The sequence below is a fragment of the Mesoplodon mirus genome (genome assembly GCF_964341445.2).
Source record: "Mesoplodon mirus genome assembly, chromosome: 4".
Lineage (NCBI taxonomy): Eukaryota > Metazoa > Chordata > Mammalia > Artiodactyla > Ziphiidae > Mesoplodon > Mesoplodon mirus.
This window is the reverse complement of record NC_138979.1, coordinates 57,746,651-57,771,452: the sequence shown is the minus strand read 5'-3', so window position 1 is coordinate 57,771,452 and position 24,802 is coordinate 57,746,651. Positions and strand designations below refer to the sequence as shown.

Here is a 24,802-nt window from a genome sequence, read left to right as displayed (position 1 = left end):
TTTAGATTCAAAGACCCAAATAGGTTGAAAATAAACAATGGAAAAAGACATAACAAGCAAACAGTAATCGATAGGGAACCGGAATGACTATACTAAATTAGACAAAATAGACTCTTAGGCAAATGCTGTGACTAGAGACAAAGAAACACATTTTATAATGATAAAACAGTCAATTCATCAAGAAGATATAACAATGACAAACATACATGCACCTAACAACAGAATGCCAAAATATGTGATGCATAAACTGACAAAACTGAAGGGAGAAACAGACAATCAAAAAATACCCATTTCAATACCCACTTTCAACGGCAGATAGAACAATTTGCATTAAAGATTAACAAGGAAATAAAATACTTAACACCATAAACCACCTACTCCTGACAGACATCTAAAGAACACTCCACCCAACAACAGCAGAATACATTTTTCTCAGGCGCACATGGAACATTCTCCAGGACAGACAATATTTTAGGGCATAAAACAAACCTCAATAAATTTAAAAGGACTGAAATCATACAAAGCATGTTCTCTGACCTCTAAGGAATATTAGAAATCAGCAACAGAAGGACAAATTCAATGTGGAAAATGACACACTCCTAAATAAAAATGGGTCAAAAGAGAAATCAGAGGGATTATCTTTGTGGGGAATTAGAAAACACTTCGAGATAAATGAAAATGAAAAAAACAACATATCAAAACTTCTAGAGTGCAGCTAAAGAGGTGCTTAGAGGGACATGTATAGCTGCAAACGCCTACATTAAATAAGAAAGATCTCAAATCAATATCCTAACTTCACAGCTTAAAAATACAGAAAATGAGGAGCAAACTAAAAACAGAGCTAGTAGAAATTAATAAGTATTAGACCAGAGGTCTAACACAATAGAAAAACAACAGAGAAACATCAAAGAAATCAAGAGTTGGTTTTTGAAAAAGACAAAGAAACTGATCAACTTTTAGCTACCCTGACCAAGAGAAAAAGGGGTAAGACTCAAATTAATAAAATCTGGAATGAAATAGAGAACATTAACACTGACTTTACCAAAATAAAAATGATTACAAAGGAATACTAGGAATAATTGTTTACCAACAAATTAGATAATCTAGATGAAATGAACAAACTTCTAGAAAGCCACAAAGTACCAAAACTGACTCAAGAAGAGATAGAAATTCTGAATAAACCTATAACTATAACTAATAAAGATACTGGTTGGTAATTTAAAAAACTACTCATAATATTATTCAGTCTTAAAAAGAAAGTAAATTCTGACATATGCTACAACATGGGTAAATCTTGAGGACATTATGAAAAGTGAAACAAGCCAGTCCCCAAAAGACAAATACTGTGCAAGTTCACTTAGCTGAGGTATCCAGAGTATCCCAACTCATACAGACAGAAAGTAGAATATTCGCTACCAGGGGCTGGGAGTAGGAGGCAAAGGAGAGTTATGCCTTAATGGGTATGGGGTTTCAGTTTTGCAAGATGAAAAGAGTTCTGGAGATGGACGGTGGTGGTTGCATGGTAATGTGAATGCACTAATGCTGCTGAACTACACACTTAAAAATGCTAATATGGTAAATTATATATGTATTATACCACAGTGTTTGAAAAACTTTTGGGAAAGACAGTCTTATGCACACAGTCTTGCTAATCCTACTTGGCCACATAAGAATGGGCCTTGGGGCTGGAACACCTGCTTACGAAGAGATAAAGAGGCCACATAACCTGTGCTGGGTTTATCTCCTTGTTTTGGAATATCTTTCCCTGTTTTAGGCTCAATGTGTACTCCTTTGTCCTGATTAAGCATGTGCATCAATGGACCTTAGGCATACCTCCAGCTTTCAGTATTTCTGACTCCAGGGGAGTAGGGCAGAGTCGGGGGTACTTTTGCTGCAACACAGATGGGTATGTGCAGGCCAACTGCCCTGCACAGACTGCCAGGAGGGACCTGCCGTTGGCCACTGGGAACTGACACCCACTACTAAAGCTGATCTTGCTCTGTCTCTTTTTTTTTTTACGTGAGTAAAGCATTGTTCAATCCAGTGCTTGATTGTATTCTGTTTTTCTTGGCAACTCCAATACCAAGATGCAGTGGGCAGCAGTGCTTGGACTTCTCCTAATGAGAGACAACAAATGCCACCTGACCACAAAAACTACTCACAAAGAAAACCCCAGGACCAGATGGCTTCACCAGTGAATTATACCAAACGTTTTAAGAAGATTTAACATCAATCTTTCACAAACTCTTCCAAAAAGCAGAAGAGAAGGAAACACTGTCCAACTCATTCTTTGAGGACAGAATTATCCTGATATCAAACTCACACAATGACATTACAAGAAAAGAAAACTACAAACCAATATCACTTAAGAATATGGATGTAAAAATCCTCAACAAAATACTAACAAATTGAATCCAGCAACATATAAAAAGGATTATACAGGACTGATTCAATATGCAAAAATCTATTAATGTAATACACTGTAACTAGGGAATAAAGGACAAAAAAACACATGATCATTTTAATAGACAAAAAAAAGCACTTGACAAAATCTAATGCCAATTTATGATAAAAATACTCAGCAAACTTGATAAATGACGTCTACCAAAAACCCACAGCTAACATCATACTTAACGGTGAAAGACGGAAAGCTTCCCTTCTAAGGAGCAAAAGAAGGATGTCTGCTCTCACTACTTCCATTCAACACTGTACTGAGGGACTTCCCTGGTGGTCCAGTGGTTAAGAATCCGTCTTGCAATGCAGGGGACACTGGTGCAATCCCTGGTCAGGGAACTAAGATCTCACGTGCCGTGGGGCAATTAAGCCTGCGCGCCATGACTAGAGAGCCCTTGCACTGCAACTAATGACCCCGCGTGCCACAACTAGAGAGAAGCCTGTGCACTGCAACAAAGAGCCCACGTGCCGCGACAAAGGATCCTGGGTGCTGCAACTAAGACCCAAAGCAGCCAAAAAATAAATAAATAAATATTTTTTAAAAAAATTAAAAAAAAACAAAACAAAAAACCACTGTCCTGAAAGTTTTAGCCAGGGTAGTTGAGCAAGAAAAAGAAAAAAAGACATCCAAAATGGAAAAGAAGATTTAACACTACCTCTATTTTCAAATGACATGATCTTCTATATGGAAAACCCTAAGGAATCTATAAAAACCTATTAGAGTTTAAGGAACAAGTTTAGCAAACTGAATGCAAACTGGTGTAAAATGGAATGGAACAGTTTGGCAGTGTTAAACACAGAGCTACTATATGACCCAGCAATTCTACTCCTACTGACATACTCAAGAGAAGTGAAAACATATGTCCACAAAAAACTTGTACACAAAAGTACATAGCAGCATCATTCACAATAGCCAAAAAATGGAAACATCACAAACGCCCATCAGTGATGAATGAGTAAAGAAAATGTGGTGATCTATATGATGGACTATTATGCAGTCATAAAAAGTAATGAAGTACTGATAAATTTTACAACATGCGTGAACCTTGAGAACATTATGCTCAGTGAAAGAAGCCAGACACAAAGGCCACATACTGTATGATTCTACTTATCTGAAATGTCCAAAATAGGGAAATCCACAGAGACAGAAAGTAGATTAATGGTTGCCAGGGACTAGAGGGAAGAGGGTATAGGGAGTGACTACTCATGGGTAGGGAATTTGTTTCCAGGGTGATAAAAATGTTTTCGAGTTAGTGGTGATGGTTACACAACCTTGTGAATATACTAAAAACCACTGAACTGTACACATTAGAAGGATGAATTTTATGGTATTTGAACATACCATCTTAATAAATACATTTTTTAATGTAACAAAAATTGAGGATTCAAAAAAGGATGATGAAAAGTCATAAAGTAATGACATGTACTGGCTCTATGAACCCATTTTTTCTAGTCAGTCTCCTTGAATACTAATTGTCATACTTCCCATATGTTTGTAAGACTTTTAATTCTTGACACCTACTATAACTAATTTAGAACACATTATTATAGTAACAAGGTATCAATGATGGCTCATTAAAAAGTCTCATGGGGGGCCTCCCTGGTGGCGCAGTGGTTGAGAGTCCGCCTGCCGGTGCAGGGGATACGGGTTCGTGCCCCGGTCTGGGAGGATCCCATATGCCGCGGAGCGGCTGGGCCCGTGAGCCATGGCCGCTGGGCCTGCGCGTCCGGAGCCTGTGCTCCGCAACGGGAGGGGCCGCAACAGTGAGAGGCCCGCGTACGGAAAAAAAAAAAAAAAAAAAGTCTCATGGGGGGCTTCCCTGGTGGTGCAGTGGTTAAGAATCCGCCTGCCAATGCAGAGGACACGGGTTCGAGCCCTGGTCCGGGAAGATCCCACATTCTGCGGAGCAACTAAGCCTGTGTGCCACAACTACTGAAGCCCGCGCACCTAGAGCCCGTGAGCCACAACTACTGAAGCCCACGAGCCTACAGCCCGTGCTCCACAACAAGAGAAGCCACTGCAATGAGAAGCCCATGCACCACAACGAAGAGTAGCCCCTGCTCACCGCAACTAGAGACAGCCCACGCACAGCCAAAAAAAACCCGAGGTCTTGTGGGGAATGAACTAATTGTATTATTAATATACTGAGAATCCCCCAAATGAACTAAGTATATTTTTTAAATGTTGAGGGTTTTTTTTTGGCCGCACTGCTCGGCTTGCAAGATCTTAGTTCCCCAACCAGGGACTGAACCCGGGCCACGGCAATGAAAGCACTGAGCCCTAACCACTGATCCACCAGGGAACTCCCAAATGTTGAGTTTTAATGAGCTAGACATTAAAAAATTGAATATGTGAAATTTAAAGACTGCTTTGATTTCAAATAGGTAAATAATAACAATGATGACATCATTTTACTGATAGGGTACCAAGAAATTTGCATTTTGCCAAAATATCCAGAACAAAAAAGATTTATCAAAATAGAAATGAATAAAAAATAAAGGAAGGAAGGAAAGGGCTAGAGTCCAAAGAAAACTAAACACATCTTGGCTAAACAGCTGTGTTGGAAAACAATTTCTTATCTTGCAATTAAGATCCGATTTCTTTCTAAAAGACACAGGACATTGCGTTAACAGATTTCTTTAAAAGCAAATCTGTTTTGGCTATTGAAACATTAAAAGAACAGAGCAACTGCTTTGCAAGTGAAGACAGATTGTATGGAAGAATCAAGTATCAAACCACCGATTACACTAGTATTTAATCTATTTAAATTTTCAATAAAAGTAAATGAAATTACATTCTTGAAATTATGGCTCGGCTATAAATATTTAACAACAGGAACCCTTAACACTAAGATGTTTTAGAGCATAAAGGAGGTAATTATTAGTATATTTTCATTATTTTTAATTCTACTTGATACCTACATCAAAACCAGGTTTTAAAGCACTCTACTCCCAAAATCACTTTTAAAGTATTATAAAAGGGAAGACTCACCATCCATGAATTCTGTACATATTGAAATTCTGTTTTCCACGAAAAATGCACCATAAAACCCTATGATATATGATGAATCACACTGTAACAAAAATAAGACAAAAGTAGTTAATAGCCTGCAAGCCAATACCACAGGCATACTTTATAAGGAAAAATGACCAAGAAAAAAATTACCTTATAAAGAATTTCCAATTCAGACATAATTTGCTTCTGAAGTTCCAGTGTAATATCTAGTAGTATGACCTAAATATATAAAGGAATCAACATTCACACATTTATTCACCTTTAAATTAAATATAGTCATATTCATTATGAAATATAAAAACTAAAAAATACGGTGTTTCCTCTATTTATTCCACCTCTCTCCTCCCCACCACAACCTCCAGTAATACAAACTGTCCACATCTGTCTAACACTTTGTACTGGGGGAGGTGGTATACAAGTGATTGATGGGATCAAAGAAAAAGCCAGGTCTCAAAGGTCAGTATTAACAGCTTTAAAAGTCAGTTTAGTTATAACACCCTTAATTTATACACCCTATTTTGGTCACATTGGTTATTCTGAGAAGAGGAAGATCGTAATGACCTTGAAACCATTAAAAAAATAATTCTCTTGTAATTCAGACACTGGGCAAAAGCAGAGAGAACAATGAGTAAAAATAACAATTAAAGTAGATTTTTAGTTATGAGAGAAATAAGGAGTTTTAAAAATACGTCAGGTTTTTATATTCTTCCAGGTGGGTAATCTTTCTTTGCCAAAACTGTTATAAAATGTTGGAGCTTGAAGGAACCTCAGAAATGATTTCATCTAATTCCCTTCTTTTTAAATAATTAATTAATTAATTAATTTTGGCTGCATTGGGTTTTCGTTGCTGTGCGCGGGCTCTCTCTAGTTGTGGTGAGCGGGGGCTACTCTTCATTGCAGTGCATGCACTTCCCATTGAGGTGGTTTCTCTTGTTGCAGAGCAGGGGCTCTAGGCAAGCAGGCTTCAGCACTTGCAGCACGTGGGCTCAGTAGTTGTGGCACATGGGCTTAGCTGCTCTGCGGCATGTGGGATCTTCCTGGACCAGGGCTCGAAACCATGTCCCCTGCATTGGCAGGCGGATTCTTAACCACTGACCCACCAGGGAAGTCCCTAATTCCTTTCTTTTAGAAGAAGAAACCAAGGTTCTGAGGAGTCATGTGGCCCAGCAAAGTCAGGGCCCCTCCCTGATTCCAAGGACCATGCACTTTCCAGTATGCCCTGAGGTTTTATGGTTTTCCTTAAAATATCAACCACTGAGTCAAATTCATAACACAGAAATGTACAATAGTATATTTATAAACTTACCTAGAACAAATTCTAGTCTATTTCAAACACTTATTTTTTTAAGAAAGAAGACCATCAACCATTCAAATTTTACTTAGCATTTCCTGTGAAGCCAATTCAAGGGAAATTGTTTTTTACTTAAAATAGACAGTGATGATAATAAAATAACTGGAAGATAATTTCTAAGATTTGTGGCAGAGTTTCTGACTCTAGACATTTCTAGATAAAAACTTAACATTCAGGATTACCAATGATAGTCTAAACACCATCCCACACTGAACCACATTTTGTATTACAATGGCAGAATATGTGTGTGTGTGTGTGTGTACACACACACACATATATATAATCAATACTGGAGGAAAAAACATAAATTTTGAATTGCAAACTGCTGATAGAGCAACGAAATAAATGGATAATCTCTAAAACACACATTTTATAGTCCTGACATCCATTGGGGGGAGGGTAAAATGAGTACAAAAAGGCATAGCAGTTTCTATCAAGAGTTTGCTTTAGAGTTATTTATAAAAGCTCTCACTAAAACTAGACTGTAAGTGTAATGCAAAACTGCCAAGAAGCATTTAAACATTTCTCCCAATCAATAGTTATTTGCCACAATATTCACTTACATTTTTGTTCCTGTATAAAATTTAGCAACAAAATTAATTCATCTAGTGTTGTTTTAATTCTATGCCATAAAATATTAGAGCTATTCATCCTACTATGTCAAGTACAGGGAATCTTTCAACCTGAAAAACTCTGCTAAAAGAAGTAAGGTATTATTTACCTTAAAGCAGTGGTTCTCAACCTTGGCCTCACGTTATAATTACCTTTATATCTAGGTGTTTATATAAGTATATAAGAACACTTCTAACAAATCCTGATGCACAGGGCTTACTCCAGAATAAGGGAATCAGAATCTCTAGGGTTGGGCCCACATCTCTGCATTAAAAAAAAATTTCCCAGATGATTTGTAACCCACAGTAAGGTTGAGAATCCCTTATTTAAGGTTTCAAAAATGCCATTTATTCAGTGTTTAGTATGACTACTAAGATATACTGCACCTCCAGGCCCCCAATCAAGAAACATGATTCCACAAGGCTAACCAAAACCTTGTTATTAACCCAAAACTACCAGCTATGAACATATTCTCTTCACAGAGAACCTTAACTAGGCTCCTATGGCCTCAAATAAAGTTAAAATTCTAGCATGACAGTCAAGGAATGATTCCACAGTCTACCTCCAACTTGTTATTCTAGCTCCTTCTCCCACTACTCCTCACCACAAACCCAATCTACGTGTAAAACCAGATGATTCCTACCGGTCCACACACATGTCCTGTGCTTTCCCCCACGCTGTTCCCTCCACTTGAGGTGTGCTTCCTTGCTCCACTCCATAGTCACTGGCCATAAAACCTTTCCTATCCTTTAGATACCGCCTGAATGCCACCACCACCTCCACAAAGCCAGCCCCAAAGCCCTCCATCAGATCCTTTATCTTTTTCCTTATCACAAGCTGCCTTTAGCATTAATGCCTCATCTCCTAAAAACAGAAGCCTAGAGAGTATAGAGTGGTTATAAGCCCCTGAACGGCAACGACTAAGTCTTGTGCATTTTTCTCTGGTCCCCTCCCCCCATATCCAGCACCCAGCCCAGGGTCTTACTCAAGTGGTGCCCATTAAGTGATGTGGGACTTAATTAAAGTCCTCCTTACAAACATAATCCTACAAATAAGAAGCTATTTCTAGACAGGAAGGAAATGAATTGCCTGATTTCTATAACTGAATTTAAAACCAAAGACATAAACACCAAAATAAATAAAATTGCCACACTGGCCTAACATGTAGCAAAGTAACACCGTATTTGTGGGACCAATCCATTGCACTCTAATAGGTCTTGATCATTCTTGGAATTTGCTATAGTCCAGAATAGTGGAGATTCCATAATGGTAAAAAAATGAAAATGTAATTTCTGGGAACTTGAGAGGGCAAGTAAAATCTACCCTAAAATGGAAAAATTGGGAAAAAAAGCATGGCGAATTCTAATTTTTTTTTCTGAAGAACAAGGAAAGCATGAACTCCTTAAGTCTTCATGATTATTTTTTTTTCTCCTTAGGAAGAGCTAAATTTTTCAAACTGGAAAGAATTTGAACATGAAGCATTTCCTGGAGAAAGGGTTAAGTGAGAAACTGAAATACCTGAGTGCATTTCCGCTGCTCTCCACTACACCTCCAGGACAAATAAGGATGAGTTGTCAAGTTAAATATAAGCAGTCAAGTGACTGAATTATAATTTACTCTGTGCTCAATTTAAATTAGTGTGAGGCTATTAAAATATACAGTATAAATACGGCAATTCATCACAAGCTGTCATGGATGACTTCATTTATTTGCTGGAGTGGCACACGCTCCACTAAAGGGAAGGAGAGCAAAATCACAGGTCAAATTAAGCCGCTATTCTGTTTTAATTCGCTTATTTAATCTGTGGCGACATAATTGTCTTTTACAGTATGTACAACTCAGAAAGGAAATTTGGGAGGATTACAGTCAGTACACAAATGATTAATCAAATGGTCCATTTAAATGCTAGTTTAAAAGCAGGAGAAACCCAAAGCAGTCAAAGAATGATAATCAGCACATGCTACATACAAGGCTAAATTTCCTGGAAGATGGATTTTTCCCAATTAGAAAATATACAATACTGGGGAATCTATTAAGCTCTACTCTTTCAAAGATTTTATAGACTACATTAAGGGTATAAAAAGGTTCTGTTTGCAAGATGGCTAACAGTATTTTTATTTGTTTTCTGCTCTACTTGTTTGCAATCGTCTTGCTTAACTACATTCCTCCCCCTCCGCCCACCAAAAGCTAGTTAGAAACACATATTCATATACAGTCATCGAATAGCTATCTTTGAAATAGCATTAGTATCATTTTCAAAGTACTCTCTTTGAGGCAAATTTTTTTCTAAACTCAGTGATATAAAATAAAAATTCAAGATACTTCTGTTCTTTCCCAAACTCAACTTTCTTTTTATAATATCTGAAATGATATTTTCCCATCTTTGAAGTCTAAAGAGGTAAACACTAATACGCTTAGACATTGCAATATTCTTTAGACAAAAAAGTCTAGAAAATAAGAACATTTACAAGTACAAAAATTTGAAATATTTTGAGTAGGAAGAGAAAAGTAACAGATTTTCAAGGAGTCTCATCTAATTGCGCCCACAGACATTCAAACTATGGGTCCAAATGACCATTTGACTTGGAAAATTAAATTTCCCTCATCATTCTATGCAGGCATCAGAGCCCTGCAGGTGATTCTGTTTAGACACGGACTGTGATTTGCTGCTCTTCGCAATCCCTTTGTGACACCAGGCAGCCCCGTTTCACAGCTGAGGTCACTGAGAGGTTCAAGTGACATGCTTGAAGTCACACAAAAGTCAGGAGAGGGTCAGGAAAGGACCAAATGCACTTCTAACTCTTAACCTTCCATTTCACCCTTTAATAAAAAAAAAAGCTAAGAAATACTCTGGGTGAGAGCAATGGTCCATACAAAGAACACTATGGGATATTTTGTATGTGAGCTGAACCTACTTTCAGGATGTTACTTCAAAAGACGAATGAATGAATTAAAGAACAAGTGACAGAATAAAATTTATTTATTCAGTTAGTCATTCAACTAATTATGTGTTGAACATCTAATCATTACAAGATGTTCAGTGCTCTGTACTAGGCCCTGTAGGCAAGGTTCTACATGAATCAATGAGTAAGACAAGAAGCTAAATAAGATTTGTTCCCCACTTACAAAGAGATTTCAGTGTAATAGGGGAAATGTACATGTATACTAATAGCAAAATACAAGGCACTATGTGATAACACCCGTAAGAGACATACAGAGAATTCTAGGGAGGTTCAAGGGAGAAGGTGAATGAGTGATAGATATACCAGATGTGACAGGATTTATTCAAGTAAGTTCAATGGAAGAGCAAGCTTTGGAGCTGACCCTTGAAGGGTGTTAAGTATTTTGATAAGTGGAGACATGGGTGAAGGCATTCTAATTAGAAAGAAATACATGAGTAAAAGTGTTGAAGTGAGAAACTACTTGGGTTCAGATAAGGCAATGAATTCAACTTAAAAGAAGCACAGGATTCAGACACATAAGATAATGCTTTAAAAGTAGGCTGATGACCTACTGTGGAAGATCTTGAGTTCCATTCCACAGAGCTTTTACTTGGGAAGTAATGTAGAGCCTTTGAAGACTTTTGAGAAGGGAAGAGGTGTGGCTAGAACTATGTTTTAAGAAGCCAAATCCAAGGGTAGTGAGCAGAAATATAGTGCAGAGCATGGACTTGAGGCAAGACTTCCCTGAGTTCAAAGCCTGGTTCCATTACATATTAGCTGTGGGACTAAGCTACTTAACTATTCTGTGCCTCAGCTTCTGCGTCTGTAAAATGAGGATCCATAATGGTAGTAACTGCAAAAGGTCACTGTGAGCATTAAATGAGGAAAACGTATGTAGAGTGCTTAGCACAGTACAAATGATCAATAAATGGGAGCTTGTATTTTTGAGAGAATAATTTAAAAGCTGGTCAACATGTCTGACAAGAGACAAAAACAAGCATCTGGATTTGCATGGTGACAAGAAAGGAAGAGATACTAAAAACTAAATAACAACAACAAAAAAACCCCCAGAAAAATCAACAGGCTTCTAGACATTAGATATCAGCTAAAATAGGACAGTGATCCCTCAGAGATGGAATAAGATGAGTCCTATGACTGTTCAGCTTACCAACTAGACAAGAGTTTCCAGGCCGCCACCCCCGACATGGGACCCCTGCATGGGACCCAGGGGGAGCTCAGCCACCTCCCTAAGCTGAGAGAACTGGGAGTCCAAGGAGGCCAAGGCAGCTAGAGTTCACTGGCAGAAGAGCAAAAGGAGACAGCTCCAGAGAGCTGCAGAGGGCCCCTGAAGTCTTCAGCTGAGTAACAACTAGCACGTGGATGTCAGGAAACTACCTGAGGCCAGGGAAAGAACCCCCAGAAAGAACCAGGAGAAACAATCTCCAAACCTCACACTAGGCAGAGTTTGTGTTCCCACCAGCCAGGATGGAAAACCTGTATTTGCCAAGGCATTGGGGCAAAGTATTCAGAAGATGACTGCTTCAGCTGACTGGGGAAAATTAGTTCTGGACTAACCACTGGGATGGTCCCATCTCATAAAGCTTAAAATCAAGTCTTGAAAGGATCACACTGTTTCAGATTCACTAAACAGCAACTCAGAATAAAGCTCAAGAATATTTACAGGAATGAGCCTATGCCATATGACTGGCATCCAGTAAAAAATTATAAGGTATTAAAAAATACAACCCCAAATGGGGAGAAAAAGCAATCAGACAAAACTGACCCCCAAATGACACTTATCATAGAATTAATAGGCAACACCATTAATTCAGTTATCATAACTATATTCCACATATGCAAGAAGGTAGAAGAAAGATGGAGCATGTTAAGTAGAGACATGGAAGATGTAAAAAAGACCCATGTAAACTTCCAGGGATAAAAAGTACAACGTCTGAAATGAAAAATATACGGAACAAAATTAATAACAGATTAGACAATGCAGATGAAAGGACAAAAACCTGAACATTTGTCAACAGAAACTATTCAAAAATGAAACGTTAGAGAGAAAAAAAAGCCTAGAATAAACAAACAACAGAGTATCATTTTGCTGTGGGACAACTTCAAGTGACCTAATATAAATGCAATTTAAGTTCCCAAAGGTGGGGGGGTGGATACTTGAAGAAATAATGGCTAAAATTTCTCCAAATTTAATGAAAACTAAAAATCCACAAATTTCAATCTCAACAAATCCTAAGTACAGGAATCGTGAGAATTACATAAAAGCTCACCATAATCAAATTGCATAAGACTAGTGATTTAAAAAAATCTTAAAAGTAGTCAGACATATATACACTACCAAATGTAAAATAGATAGCTAGTGGGAAGCAGCTGCAAAGCACAGGGAGATCAGCTTGGTGCTTTGTGACGGCCTAGAGGGGTGGGATGGGGGGGAGGCAGACACAAGAGGGAGGAGATATGGGGATATATGTATATGTATAGCTGATTCACTTTGTTATAAAGCAGAAACTAACACACCATTGTAAAGCAGTTATACTCCAATAAGATGTTAAAAAAAAGAGAAAAGCAGTCAGAAAAGACGTCAGTTCTAATGTACAGAGGAATAAAGATTTTAAATGACAGTAAGAATGAATGCAAACCAGAAAACAGTGAAACAAAATCTTTAAACTACTGAAAGAAAAGGACGATTAACCTAGAATTCTATATCTGGCAAAAATGTCTTCCAAAATTTAAAGTCAAATATACACTTTTCAAGACATGCTGAAAGTATTCATTGCCAGGATACTCATGCACTATAAGAAATGTAAAAGATGGGAGTCCTTTAGACAGAAGGAAAATGATACCAGACAGAAATCTGGATCGACACAAGAGAATAAAGAGCACTGAAAAAAATGTGAGTAAATATAAATATTTTCTTACATTTAAAATGCCTTTAAAAGACAACTGTCTAAAGCAAAAACAGTAACAATGTATTCTGGAGTTTATAACATGAGTAAGTAAAATGTATGATAACCAAGGTGAGGATAAGGGAAATGAAAGTATACCATTGTAAAGTTCTCACACTATAGGTAAAGTGGCACAATATTACTTGAAGGTAGGGCTTCTCTGGTGGCACAGTGGTTAAGAATCCGCCTGCCAATGCAGGGGACACGGGTTTGAGCCCTGGTCCGGGAAGATCCCACATGTTGCGGAGCTACTAAGCCTGTGCACCACAACTACTGAGCCCATGCGCCACAACTACTGAAGCCCATGTGCCTAGAGCCCGTGCTCCGCAACAAGAGAAACCACCGTAATGAGAAGCCCGCGCACGGCAATGAAGAGTAGCCCTGCTTACCGCAACCAGAGAAAGCCCATGAGCAGCAACGAAGACCCAACACAGCCAAAAATATATACATAAAAAATAAATTAAAATTACTTGAAGGTAGACTATGATAAATTAAAGATGTATACTATAAACTCTAAAGCAGCTGCTTAAAAAAAGGACATACAGACAGAATAAATGGAAAACAAAGAGCAAACTGATACACTTAAATCCAATCATATCAATAATCACATGAGATGTAAATGATCCAAATATCTCAATTAAAAAACAGAGATTATCAGACTGGATTAAAATACAAGACCCAACTATATGCTGCCTACAATAAATCCATCCCAAATATAAAGATACAACAGGTTAGAAGTAAAAGGCTATATCATGCTAACACTAGTCAAAGTAAAGCTGGAGTAGCTATATTAATATCAGACAATGTTGATTTCAGAGCAAAGAATATTGCCATGGATAAAGAAGATCACTTCATAATGATAAAGGGGCCAATTTATCAAGAGGACATAACAATCCTAAATAACGTAACAGATCTTCAAAAAATATGAAGTAAAAAAATGATAGAACTTCAAGAAAAAATAGACAAATACACAATTGTTCCTGCAGATTTCAACACCCTTCTTTCTTGTTGATAGGACAAGTAGATAAAAAATCAGTAAAGATACAGAAATTTGGAACAACACTAACAGCCAACTTAATCCAATTGACATTTATCCTACATCCTATACAACAGACTACACATTCTTTTCATGTGCACAGAGAAGACTTACCAAGATAAGCCATATTCTGTGCCAAAAAATAAACATCAATCAACTTAAAATAATTCCAGTTATACAAAGTATGTTCCCTGACCACAATGGATTTAAATTAGAAATCAGTAACGGAAAGATATCTGGGAAAATCCCCAAATATTTGGAAACTAAATAACACTCCTAAGATTTAATTAAAAACTCTGCCTGTTTTAAAGAAATGATATATTTCTTTCTCTTAGAATATGACTATTATATAAGCAAAAATGGTTTTTGCCTTCACTGCCAAGCTCAGGGCTAAACAAAAAGTTTAAACACAATAATCATATCTACTCAAATCATTCATTCATTCAACTCAGTTTGAGAATCTAGTATGTGATTTTATAGAATCGTGGGATACAATACAATACAGTCCCTGCTCTGTAGCTCAGTTTTATGGTCAGGTCTAGTGAATAGTATATTTGTAAAGCCCTACTGTTTTCATTTATTGAAAGTCTCTACTTTAACAGCTCTTTTTAAAATATGTCCTTTCTTTAAAATTGTGTTTAATCCTTTCCAGAAACAACTGTTAGCCACACCCAACTAAAGAATCATGCAGAAGAATTTTAATATCAGCCTAGGTTAAACATAATTCAAAATGTATGAAATTATGAAAAATTATAATGCACTTGCAAGGCCAAATACTAAGTTTTTGGTGGTGATTTGTAGCAGTGCTCCCCTCTCCTGGAATAAGTAAACTAAAGTTGACTGTCTTTAAATACACCACTGACAACAATCTAAAAGTTTTGACATCGGAGGAACAAACAGGTAACTAGATAAAAGGAAAATAGTGTTGGAGTTGGTGGAGGTGTCCTCTGAATGAAGAGGGAGCTCAGAAGGTACAGAAAGAACAACCCAGTGACGAGCTGGTACCACAGAGCTGTACTCAGTGAACTCAGGGGAAGACTGAGGTGGAACCTGGCCTCTACAGTACCTACCCTGGAAACTGTCTGGACTCCAGGGTCCTCCTCTTTAAAATGTGGGCCATGACAGATGATCTCTAAGGTCTCTTTCAGTTCTACAATGCTGTGAACCTAGTTTGGCTGGAATATCAAAGAAAATATCCCAAGAAGGAGCTCTGTGGTAGTGCCTCACCAAAAGCTATTTGAGTTGTTAAAACTAGACTTCAAAATACATGTAACACATTCTAGGTGCTGTATTAAGTGTGGTATGGAAGACCTGAGTCTCAGTTTTGGTTTAACTTTACTAAAAGGTACAACCAGTTACAATTTAAGTGTTCTGATTCTTAGTTTCCTAGATAAGATAAAAAGATACAGAAATACATACTATGCAAGTATTGGGGAAAGAGACTGAATTCTCACTATGGTTAGCTAAGAAGGAATCTTGGAGGAGATGGACCTTGAAAGGATAGATGGAAATCAAAGGGATGGGCAATGGTAATAACTTATATAAAGGCTACAGGGTATAGCAGAAGACGTGTGCTTTGGAGGCAGATGGATTTTGTTTTAAATCTTGGCCTTGGCTCTTCCATCTGTGTGACCTTGAACAATTCAGTTTTCTGAGTCTCAGTGTGCTCAAGTCTAAAATAACAGGCTTACTTTATAGTTTTAAGGATTAAAGATAATAGCAATATAGAGTCTAGCACAATATCTGGCATATAGTAGTCATTCAAAAAATAAAAGCTTTCCTTATTAAGGGCCCAGAGACAGAAGATAATGGGCATAACAGAAAGCAACATGCAGGTAAAGCAGAGGATGTGGTTGTAAAGGTAGGCAGGGGCCTATCTGTAGAGCGCCTAACCAATTTGCGGGGGAGTAAGGAACAAAGCAGGCCTGACCAGTTTGTTAGCTAAGAGCCCAGTTTGGAAGTGGAGTTCTATGGAGTTAATTTGAGGCATTAAAGGTTTCAGTCAGAGGTGCAATTCAAGAGACTCCATTAGGGAAATCTCAGATAAAATGATGGGAAAATCAAGCACCAGCAGCCAATGCCAGAGATTAAATCCAAAGTAGCAGGGGCAGGACTGGGATCTTGAAGTACGGCAGGGATGGGGTGTGACCATGAACACAATGGAAACAAGTAAGGAGCATCTAAGGTAGCTGCCTAGAAGATCCCTGAGTTACGTGCAGCTTCACTCTATTCAGGGTGTGGTGTTAGGGTATCTCAGGATGCCATAAAGATGTAAAAAAGCGAGGCAGACATCATAGGCTTTATGTTGTACACTATTGGGGCTGGGGGAAGAGGGGTGCTAAGAAGGGTGTCAGATCGGGGATTCAACTTCTCAACTCCAGTGGCAGAGTGAAAGGTACAGTGAGGAAATTATTATAAAAGTCCAGGTAGGAGGTATGTGGGCCTGATACAAGACCAAAGCAATGAGAATAGAAGGAAAGTGACACATGGACCCATTTCAGGGGAAATTTCTGACAGGATGTGGTGACTTACAGGATGTGGTAGATGAAGGAAAGAAAGGAGTGAATAACTACTAAGTTTTTGAACTATAAGATGAGGAAGACAGTGATGTTACTGAGCTGGGAACACAGAAAGAAGTGTAGGTGACGATGATGAGAAGAATCACAACTCGAGGAGCTTACAACTGAGCATTCGGAGGCACTTAAAAAGATGTGAATGTCACAACAGGGCCAGAGCTTCCATCACCCACCACTCACCACCCAAACCTTAAAGCACTTCATTTCTTCTTTGACAATACCTGTGACTCAAGCTAAGGGGGCTTGGGGGCGGGGAGAGCATCAAAAATTTCATGAAGTTCATAAAACTTATCCAGCACTTACCTTTACAGCTAATATTTTCCCACTTGGAACATGATATGCTCTACGGAAAGATAAAAAAATAATAAAATCACTTGGGATCACTAAACAACCTACCAAGTGGTTAAGGACATAATGTATATCTGAATACATCCTCAGCAAGGGGATATATGATACTTTCAAAGAACACTAATAACAGTAGTAATTTACATTTTCTATTGAGCTTAATGGTTTACACAGTGATTCACTATGTAGTACCTTAAAATAACCCTCTGAGGTAATGTTGGTATAATTATACACTTTTTAGAGCCCAGAACTCTGAAGCATAGAGAAGTTAAGCAGTTTACCCAATGGCACGAGTCAGTAAGAGGCAGAACTAGACATTAAACCCAAGTCTTCTGGCTCCAGATCCCTTACAACATACTGTCACTGTGTGTGTGTGTGCGTGTGTTTCTTCTACAGCTCTCTGCTAAGCATGGTACAGAGTCACATAAAATGGGAGGTTTCCCTTTTATCTCAGTTATATATACAGATAAACTACATCCCTACATTTCATCAAAATAATCTCAAAACACATGGCTTAAGATATAAATTCATGTACAAAGTCACAGAGTTACAAGGCTCAAGTATGAGGTTCATCTTTTCCTAAAGCTGGCATCTCTCAATATTTTTTTGAAAAGCTACAGAACAGAGGCAAGCTCAAATGATCAGATACAGTGAAATAATTACAATTTAAATCACACAATATGAATACATTCATTTATGAAAAAGAGTAAGAGAATGTTTGCAGAAATAAAATACCATTACAGCTCATCAAGACCTTTTGTATTGAAATGAAATGTATATGCATGCACTGCAAGGAATGCACATTCTGACCAACTATCCAAAAACAATTTGCTTTATATAAAAATTTCAAAACAAACCAAATAACATAAACAAGCACTGTTATTACAAGTCCATATAGGTATAAAGAAACAAATTAGTTTGGAAGAACTAAAATCTTGCTCCAGGGAAGATTTTACATATTAGCCAAGATCCAATTGATCTTCCCCTCACCCAGTTAGTGTTAAGATGTAAGTGGGGTAAGGAAGATGTGAGGGAATGGAATTTAGCTTCTCAGGAATTCCCCATCCTTACATGCCAAGTTGCTAAATAAATTTACCAGGCTCCCAATTTTTACTGGGTAATGACCTAGTAGTAAACCTTGTTCATTTCTTTTATTTTTTAATTGAGATATAATTGACATGTAATATTATATTAGTTTCAGGTGTACAACATAATGATTCAATATTTGAATATATTGTGAAATGATCACCACAGCAAGTCTAGTTAACACCCATCACCACACAGTTACAAAAATTGCTTATTTCATAAAACAAAAACAAAACATATATTCCACTATTATCAAAATGAAAACATCATTTTCTGTTGTTTTGGCATAAATATTCATGTGGTTGCTCTGAAAATTTTTAACACCTTTATTGAGGTATAATTATATATGGTAAAATTCACTTGTTTTAAGTGTACAATTCAAGATTTTTAGAAAATTTACAGAGTTGTGCAATCACTGACAAGTGTTTTTAAAGTGACTGACTTAAAGAAAACGTTGTTATTAGAAACCTACAAGTATTTGTAACTTTTCACATATAAAATGTTATAAAATCAGGCATGACTAAGAAAAAACAAATATATCAACATTAATGTATATATCCATACATAGGACTATTATAAAAAATTCATTCTGCTTCTCCTACTTGAGTGGACAAAGGTCAAGCCAATTATGGAAGGTAAACTTAGCCTTTATTTTATCAATTAATTGTAGAGAAATTCACTTATATCTCATTTAAAGGAAAGGCAAGCTTATAAAAATCGGCAATTGTTCACTTTACCAAAGAGTACTTTAATCTGTATAAGTGTCTAAAGACTTTCTCTAAACACCAACCTCCCTAGTATATATAAATACTATTAAATTATAAAACTTAAATTATTAAAAAATTTTTGTACTTTGTATAAAGTGATACACATTTTTAAAGTGGAACTCTTATATTATACTGGTTTTACAACAAATTACCAGTTACTTTACTACCTATGATAACATCAAACTTTTAAAATATGAAACTACATGTCATGATTTGATTCATGATATATCTGAACTCATGTAATAAATTAATATATAAGAACTTACATTGTATTTTTTCTCAGTGCATTACAGAGAACTTTGTTGGACTAAGCCAATTTGAAGTATGACTTGAAGGAATTTAGTAACTTTATTCCAGGTAATATAATATGTAACATTTAATAATAACATATTATTTTTCCTCTTGAATTATCATGGTCTCTTCCAATTTCAACATTTTAAAATACTACATATTAGAATCACTAACTGAAGGCTGAAATGTAAAGATAAATAGTTGAATGCATACACAAGGATTCAAAAGTTGTAAAAAGAACAGTGATGTTACATTGGACAATGAGCAACACCTGGACGTTTTAGACCAACAGGAGCGATAGGGAAATGATTAGCAAATAATCTAGTATATATACTACACTGGACAGTTTGGCAACTTAATTAGCTTGTCAAGAAAGCCGATCTCTTTTCCAAAAGAAGGGTCTCCTATTTCCACGTGAATTAAAAGCGGAGGCTTGATGATTTAATTATGATGCATGCTAATTCATCCGTGGAAGTTTGGGTTTGATTTCGAGCAATAAAGATGCTGTGTGGCCTGGTTTACAGTGCAATGAGAGTACCAATTTAACACTTAATCATCAATGAGAAGTGGATGACAAAAGCTGTGCCAGGTCTGAGTCCAGTGTGTCCCTTAACCTTGCAAATGGCATTCAACCCAGAGAAAAGGAATTTGTTTATTTTCAGTGGATACTGTATCTCAATTGCCTTGACCTCAATTGTCTTGATCTTTCTCAACACTGTAAAGTGATTAATGAAGTTTGAATGGAGGCTCTGGTTACACCAAAAGACAACTATACACCTCTGCATTGTTTTAATTAACCGCTAACACTTCAAATTAGTTTGTTGCCACAGTAATTACCTGTTCCAATGAGTGCATGGAGGGAGTATTTTTATAAGTTATTTTTAGTGCTGAGCCCTTGAGCGTTCCATTTTGTTTGTGACCAGCACAGAGCTTCTGGGAATAGTCCCAGCCCTTAAAATTGAGCACACAATATATATACACTTTAGGACTGTAAAAGCTAAGTAGCCTGGTATAAACTTTTTGAGTTTTTAAAATAACAAGGAGACCAGCAAAAGAGAACATCTATACTTTCCACACTTTCTTACTTTCTTTGTCTACTTGGAACCATAGGTTCTATGTGACTGGACAAAAAAGTTGGTACCAACCTTTAATTTTGGTAGAGTACAAATTCAGATAATATATTGAGCAAATAGGTAATATAAAGAACTGTCTTATCTAATCCCTTCCTTTTGCAGTAGAAACATCTAAAATCCAGGTTAAAAAACTTGTCCAAGCTTACACAGCTAGTCAATGGCAAAGACAAGACTGGAACTGAGGCAGAACATATATATTCTAGGACCTAAAAAAGTATGTGGTAATGTTTAAGTGTTCTTAACTGCATTCTAGAACAGAGGAACTCATAATTCAAAACTTACAAAGGTGCTGACCTATTTCAATCAGACTAAGACCATCACATTGAATCTTTCCAAGCAAGGAATCTTCTGCAAGCACTGCCCATCTACCAGGGGAGGCAGAAGAGTGAGGGCTGTAATCTCTAAGTCACTGCCTGGGTTCTGATGCTAGCTCTGACACTTCTTCATGTGAACCTGGCCTGTTATTAAACCTCACCTTGTCTCAAGTGCCTCAAGTCTGAAAAGGGGAAATCAGTCCCTACGTTATAAACTTGTGAGGTTCAGTGAGATAAGGAAAGCACGTAGGACAGGGCCTGGCACGTAGTAAGCGGGCATTACATATTAGCTAGAAAGTTTTCAGGGTAGCTGGGTTTTTAAAAACCCACTAAAACAGGCTGAAAGGCAAGAGTTATCTCTGTGCTTTAAGACTCAGGCTATGTGCTCTACAAACGAAGGCTAATAAAGCTTTAACAATGAAGACTGGCAAAAAGCTGCAATATAGCACTTACTGTTAAGAAAAGCAAGTAGTGTTACATCATGGTGAACCAACTTTGAAAACAAAGAATTAGTCATCTGAAATGCTATGGCTATACCATAATTCAAATTCTAAAATTTCTTACCATGCTTATCTCTTGACCACTAGTAACTTAATTACACTCAGGTGTGATAAGTGCCACATTCCAGGTATTCATCTTAGCAGAAACAACATTGGACAGTACTGGTGCTAAATGAGAAGCCTAATTTTTTATTCTCCTTGGATTAATAGGAAAATATAAGTTACCTTAAAACATCCACACAACTTCCTTTAATATACACCCTCATAGACTATAACATTTTGAGGCCTCTCCTAGTCTTCAGACTTTAGTATCTCTGTTATAACCCCCAGCACACTGCAGAAAAATTGTTTCTATGTCTGTCTTCCATACTGGGCAGGGACACTACCATGTCTTAATCACCTGTGCATTCTTTATGCTTTGCACAAGTCCTGGCCCATGATATAGGTACTCCAAACTTAATAGATGTTTGACAAATGATTATTACTTCTGGATGAAACAAGTTTATGTAACTGTTGAATAAAGCAGAAATGTATTTAATTAATGCGTTTAATTAATTAATTGAATGCATGTAGACATTCTACATGCATTTAATTGATTAATTCCATAATCTTATGAGTAGGAGCAGGAGTTATTCTTCCCTAGCTTTACTGTGATATAATTGACATACAACATGAGTATAAGTTATTATCATCCCCATTTTATGGGTAGATTTCTAAGCGCTGAATCAAAAGTCCTTACAAGGATTTCAGGATCTGGCCCTTGATTACCTCACTAATTTCTGCTTCTGCCAATCTCCCTTATCCACAGTACTCACTCTGCTCCACCAAACATCTTTCTGCCTCAGGCCCTTTGCACCTACACTCAGCCTGGACCACTCTTCCTCCAATATCCACTTGGCTTGCTCTATCACTTCCTTCAGGTTCAACATTACTTCTTTGACTATCTTACATAAAACAGCCCATTTTCTCTTTCTTTATTTTTATAGAATTCATCAACACCCTACACAATTTATTTATTGTTTGTCTCATACCACCAGAAAGCAAGCACTGTGAAAACAGGGACATTTTTTGTTGTTCACTACTGTACCTCCAGTGCCTAACATTGTGCTGGGCACATTTTATAAATATTTGTTGAATGAATGAATGAATTTCCTGAACTGCTATAGGTCTTTTTATTTTTTTATGACAGTTTTGTTTTTCTACGAAATTGTCCATTTTCTGTTTTCAAATTTATTGTCATAAAGTTATTCATTATATCCTCTTATTTTTAAAGTCTCTGCCTAGAATTATGTCCCCTTTTTATTTTTATTATTTATTTATTTATTTATTTTTTGCGGTACGTGGGCTTCTCACTGTTGTGGCCTCTCCCGTTGCGGAGCACAGGCTCCGGACACGCAGGCTCAGTGGCCATGGCTCACGGGACCAGCCGCTCCGCGGCATGTGGGATCCTCCCTGACCGGGGCATGAACCCGTGTCCCCTGCATCGGCAGGCGGACTCTCAACCACTGCGCCACCAGGGAAGCCCATATGTCCCCTTTTTAAATTCTAATTTTATTATTTGTGTCTTCTCTCTGTTATACTTGAGCAATTTTTCCAAAAATCCCACTGTTGGTTTTCTTGAATTATTAATATTTCTTGAATTTTAATTTCATTAATTGTTTTCTTTAGTATTCCTTTTCTTCCACTTTCTTTGGGTTTAACCCCTTCCCTCTAAAAAAAATTATTGATTTAGATGTTAAACCTATTTATATCCAATTTTTTTCTGACATATATACAAAAAACTATCCTTTAAGTAAGACTTGGACTGCAGCTCATGAGTTTTCATATATGATATTTCTTTACTGTTCAGTTGTAAACATTTTTATCCCATTATGATGTGTTACATGACCAATAAATTATTCAGATGTGTGCATTTTAATTTCCAAATGAATGAGAGGGTTAACATTATTATTAATTTCTAAACTAATTGTATAGTCAGAAAAAGTGACCTGTAGGTTACAAATTTAATTGAGACTTGCTTTGTGCCCTAGTACATAATCAGTTCTTAAATAAGTTTTCTGTACCTGAAAATAATGCATATCCTCAACATGACTGATAAAGAGTGCTCTGTGATCATGTGATCAATTTGTTCACTATGATGCTAAAATCTTCTGTATCTTTAGTTAATTTTGGTCAGATTGATCTGTTGATTACTGAGATACATTCTACTACTATAACTGTGGATTTATCAAATTTTCTTTGTAATTCTGTCAAGTTTTTTGCTTTACATATTTTAAGGTTATATTATTAGTTATATACAAGCTTAGGACTATTATGTATTCACAGTCTTTTTCTTCTATCATCATATAGTAGTCCTTCCTATCTTTATCCCTAAAAAAGCCCCAGAAAACAAAAAAACACAAAACTTTCTGCCTTAAAGTCTGCTTTGTCTTATGTTAATATAACCACAATAGCTTTCTACTGATTAGTTTTTGCCCGGTATCTTTTCCCCAACTTTTCCTTTCAACCTTTCTCTGTCTTTAAGTTTTAGGAATACATTCTAAAATAGTCAAAAATAGTAGGTAGCTGTATTTTTTAAAGTTTCACTTGACCAATCTACTAACTGGCAATATCAGTTGACATATTTAATATAGTTATTATACAGATTTATTTCTACCACCTTATTCATTTATTTTACACCTCTCTCCCTCTACTATATTGGATTATCCCCCCTTTATTCTCTCTCTTTGTTTTGAAGTTATACATTCCATTCATTATCTTTCAGTTGTTACCCAAACGTTTTAAAATCATATCTGACTTAACAAAATATAAAGTTAATTGCTATCCCTATTCTTCTCTCAAACAATATAAAAATCTTAGAATGCTATAATTCCAATCAGCTCTTCTCATCTTGTATTATTTTGTCCAGTCTTTTTGTTTGACTTCATTTTGAAGTCCCTAATCACTACAACTGTTGTTTTGTAGTCACATTTATCTAATAGTCACCATTCTTTCTTTCATTTTATTCCTTTCTGGATTCAATTGGATTCAGTTTCTTTCTACCTAAAGCATTTCCCTCAGTTATAAACTAACTCTCCCTCCTTCCCTATCAAACTATCTTTTTCTCTCTCCCTCTGTCTACACATATAGACACACATATATATTCTTTCATATTAATTTCTGAAGATGTATTTATTTTGCCTTCACTCTTGAATGATAGTTTAACTGAGACAATCATTTCCTTTTCATTTTTTGAGGATACCATTGTCTTTCAGCTTTCATTACCATTGCTGTAAGTCTGCTGTCCTCAATTTGCTGGCCAATAAATGCCATTGAAGGTTCTTGGACAGAAAAGTGATATGATCAAAATCCTTATTCTGGCTGCATATTACCACAATACTACTAGAAATGAGGAGAAACCAGAGAGAGCAAGGGGC

At 36.8% G+C, this 24,802-nt stretch overlaps 1 protein-coding gene across 3 annotated transcripts in view; it reads right to left on the bottom strand.

Annotated features, from left to right (window-relative positions):
- The window catches only part of MAP2K5 (mitogen-activated protein kinase kinase 5), a 257,859-nt gene that overhangs the window by 156,100 nt on the left and 76,957 nt on the right, over nucleotides 1-24,802 (bottom strand). For all 3 annotated transcript variants that reach the window (XM_082618875.1, XM_082618876.1, XM_082618877.1), the window contains 3 exons: nucleotides 17,254-17,293; nucleotides 5,621-5,689; nucleotides 5,447-5,528 (listed from right to left, as the gene is read on the bottom strand). In XM_082618875.1, coding sequence (XP_082475001.1) covers nucleotides 5,447-5,528; nucleotides 5,621-5,689; nucleotides 17,254-17,293 — 191 coding nt within the window. The remainder of the gene's footprint in view (nucleotides 1-5,446; nucleotides 5,529-5,620; nucleotides 5,690-17,253; nucleotides 17,294-24,802) is intronic.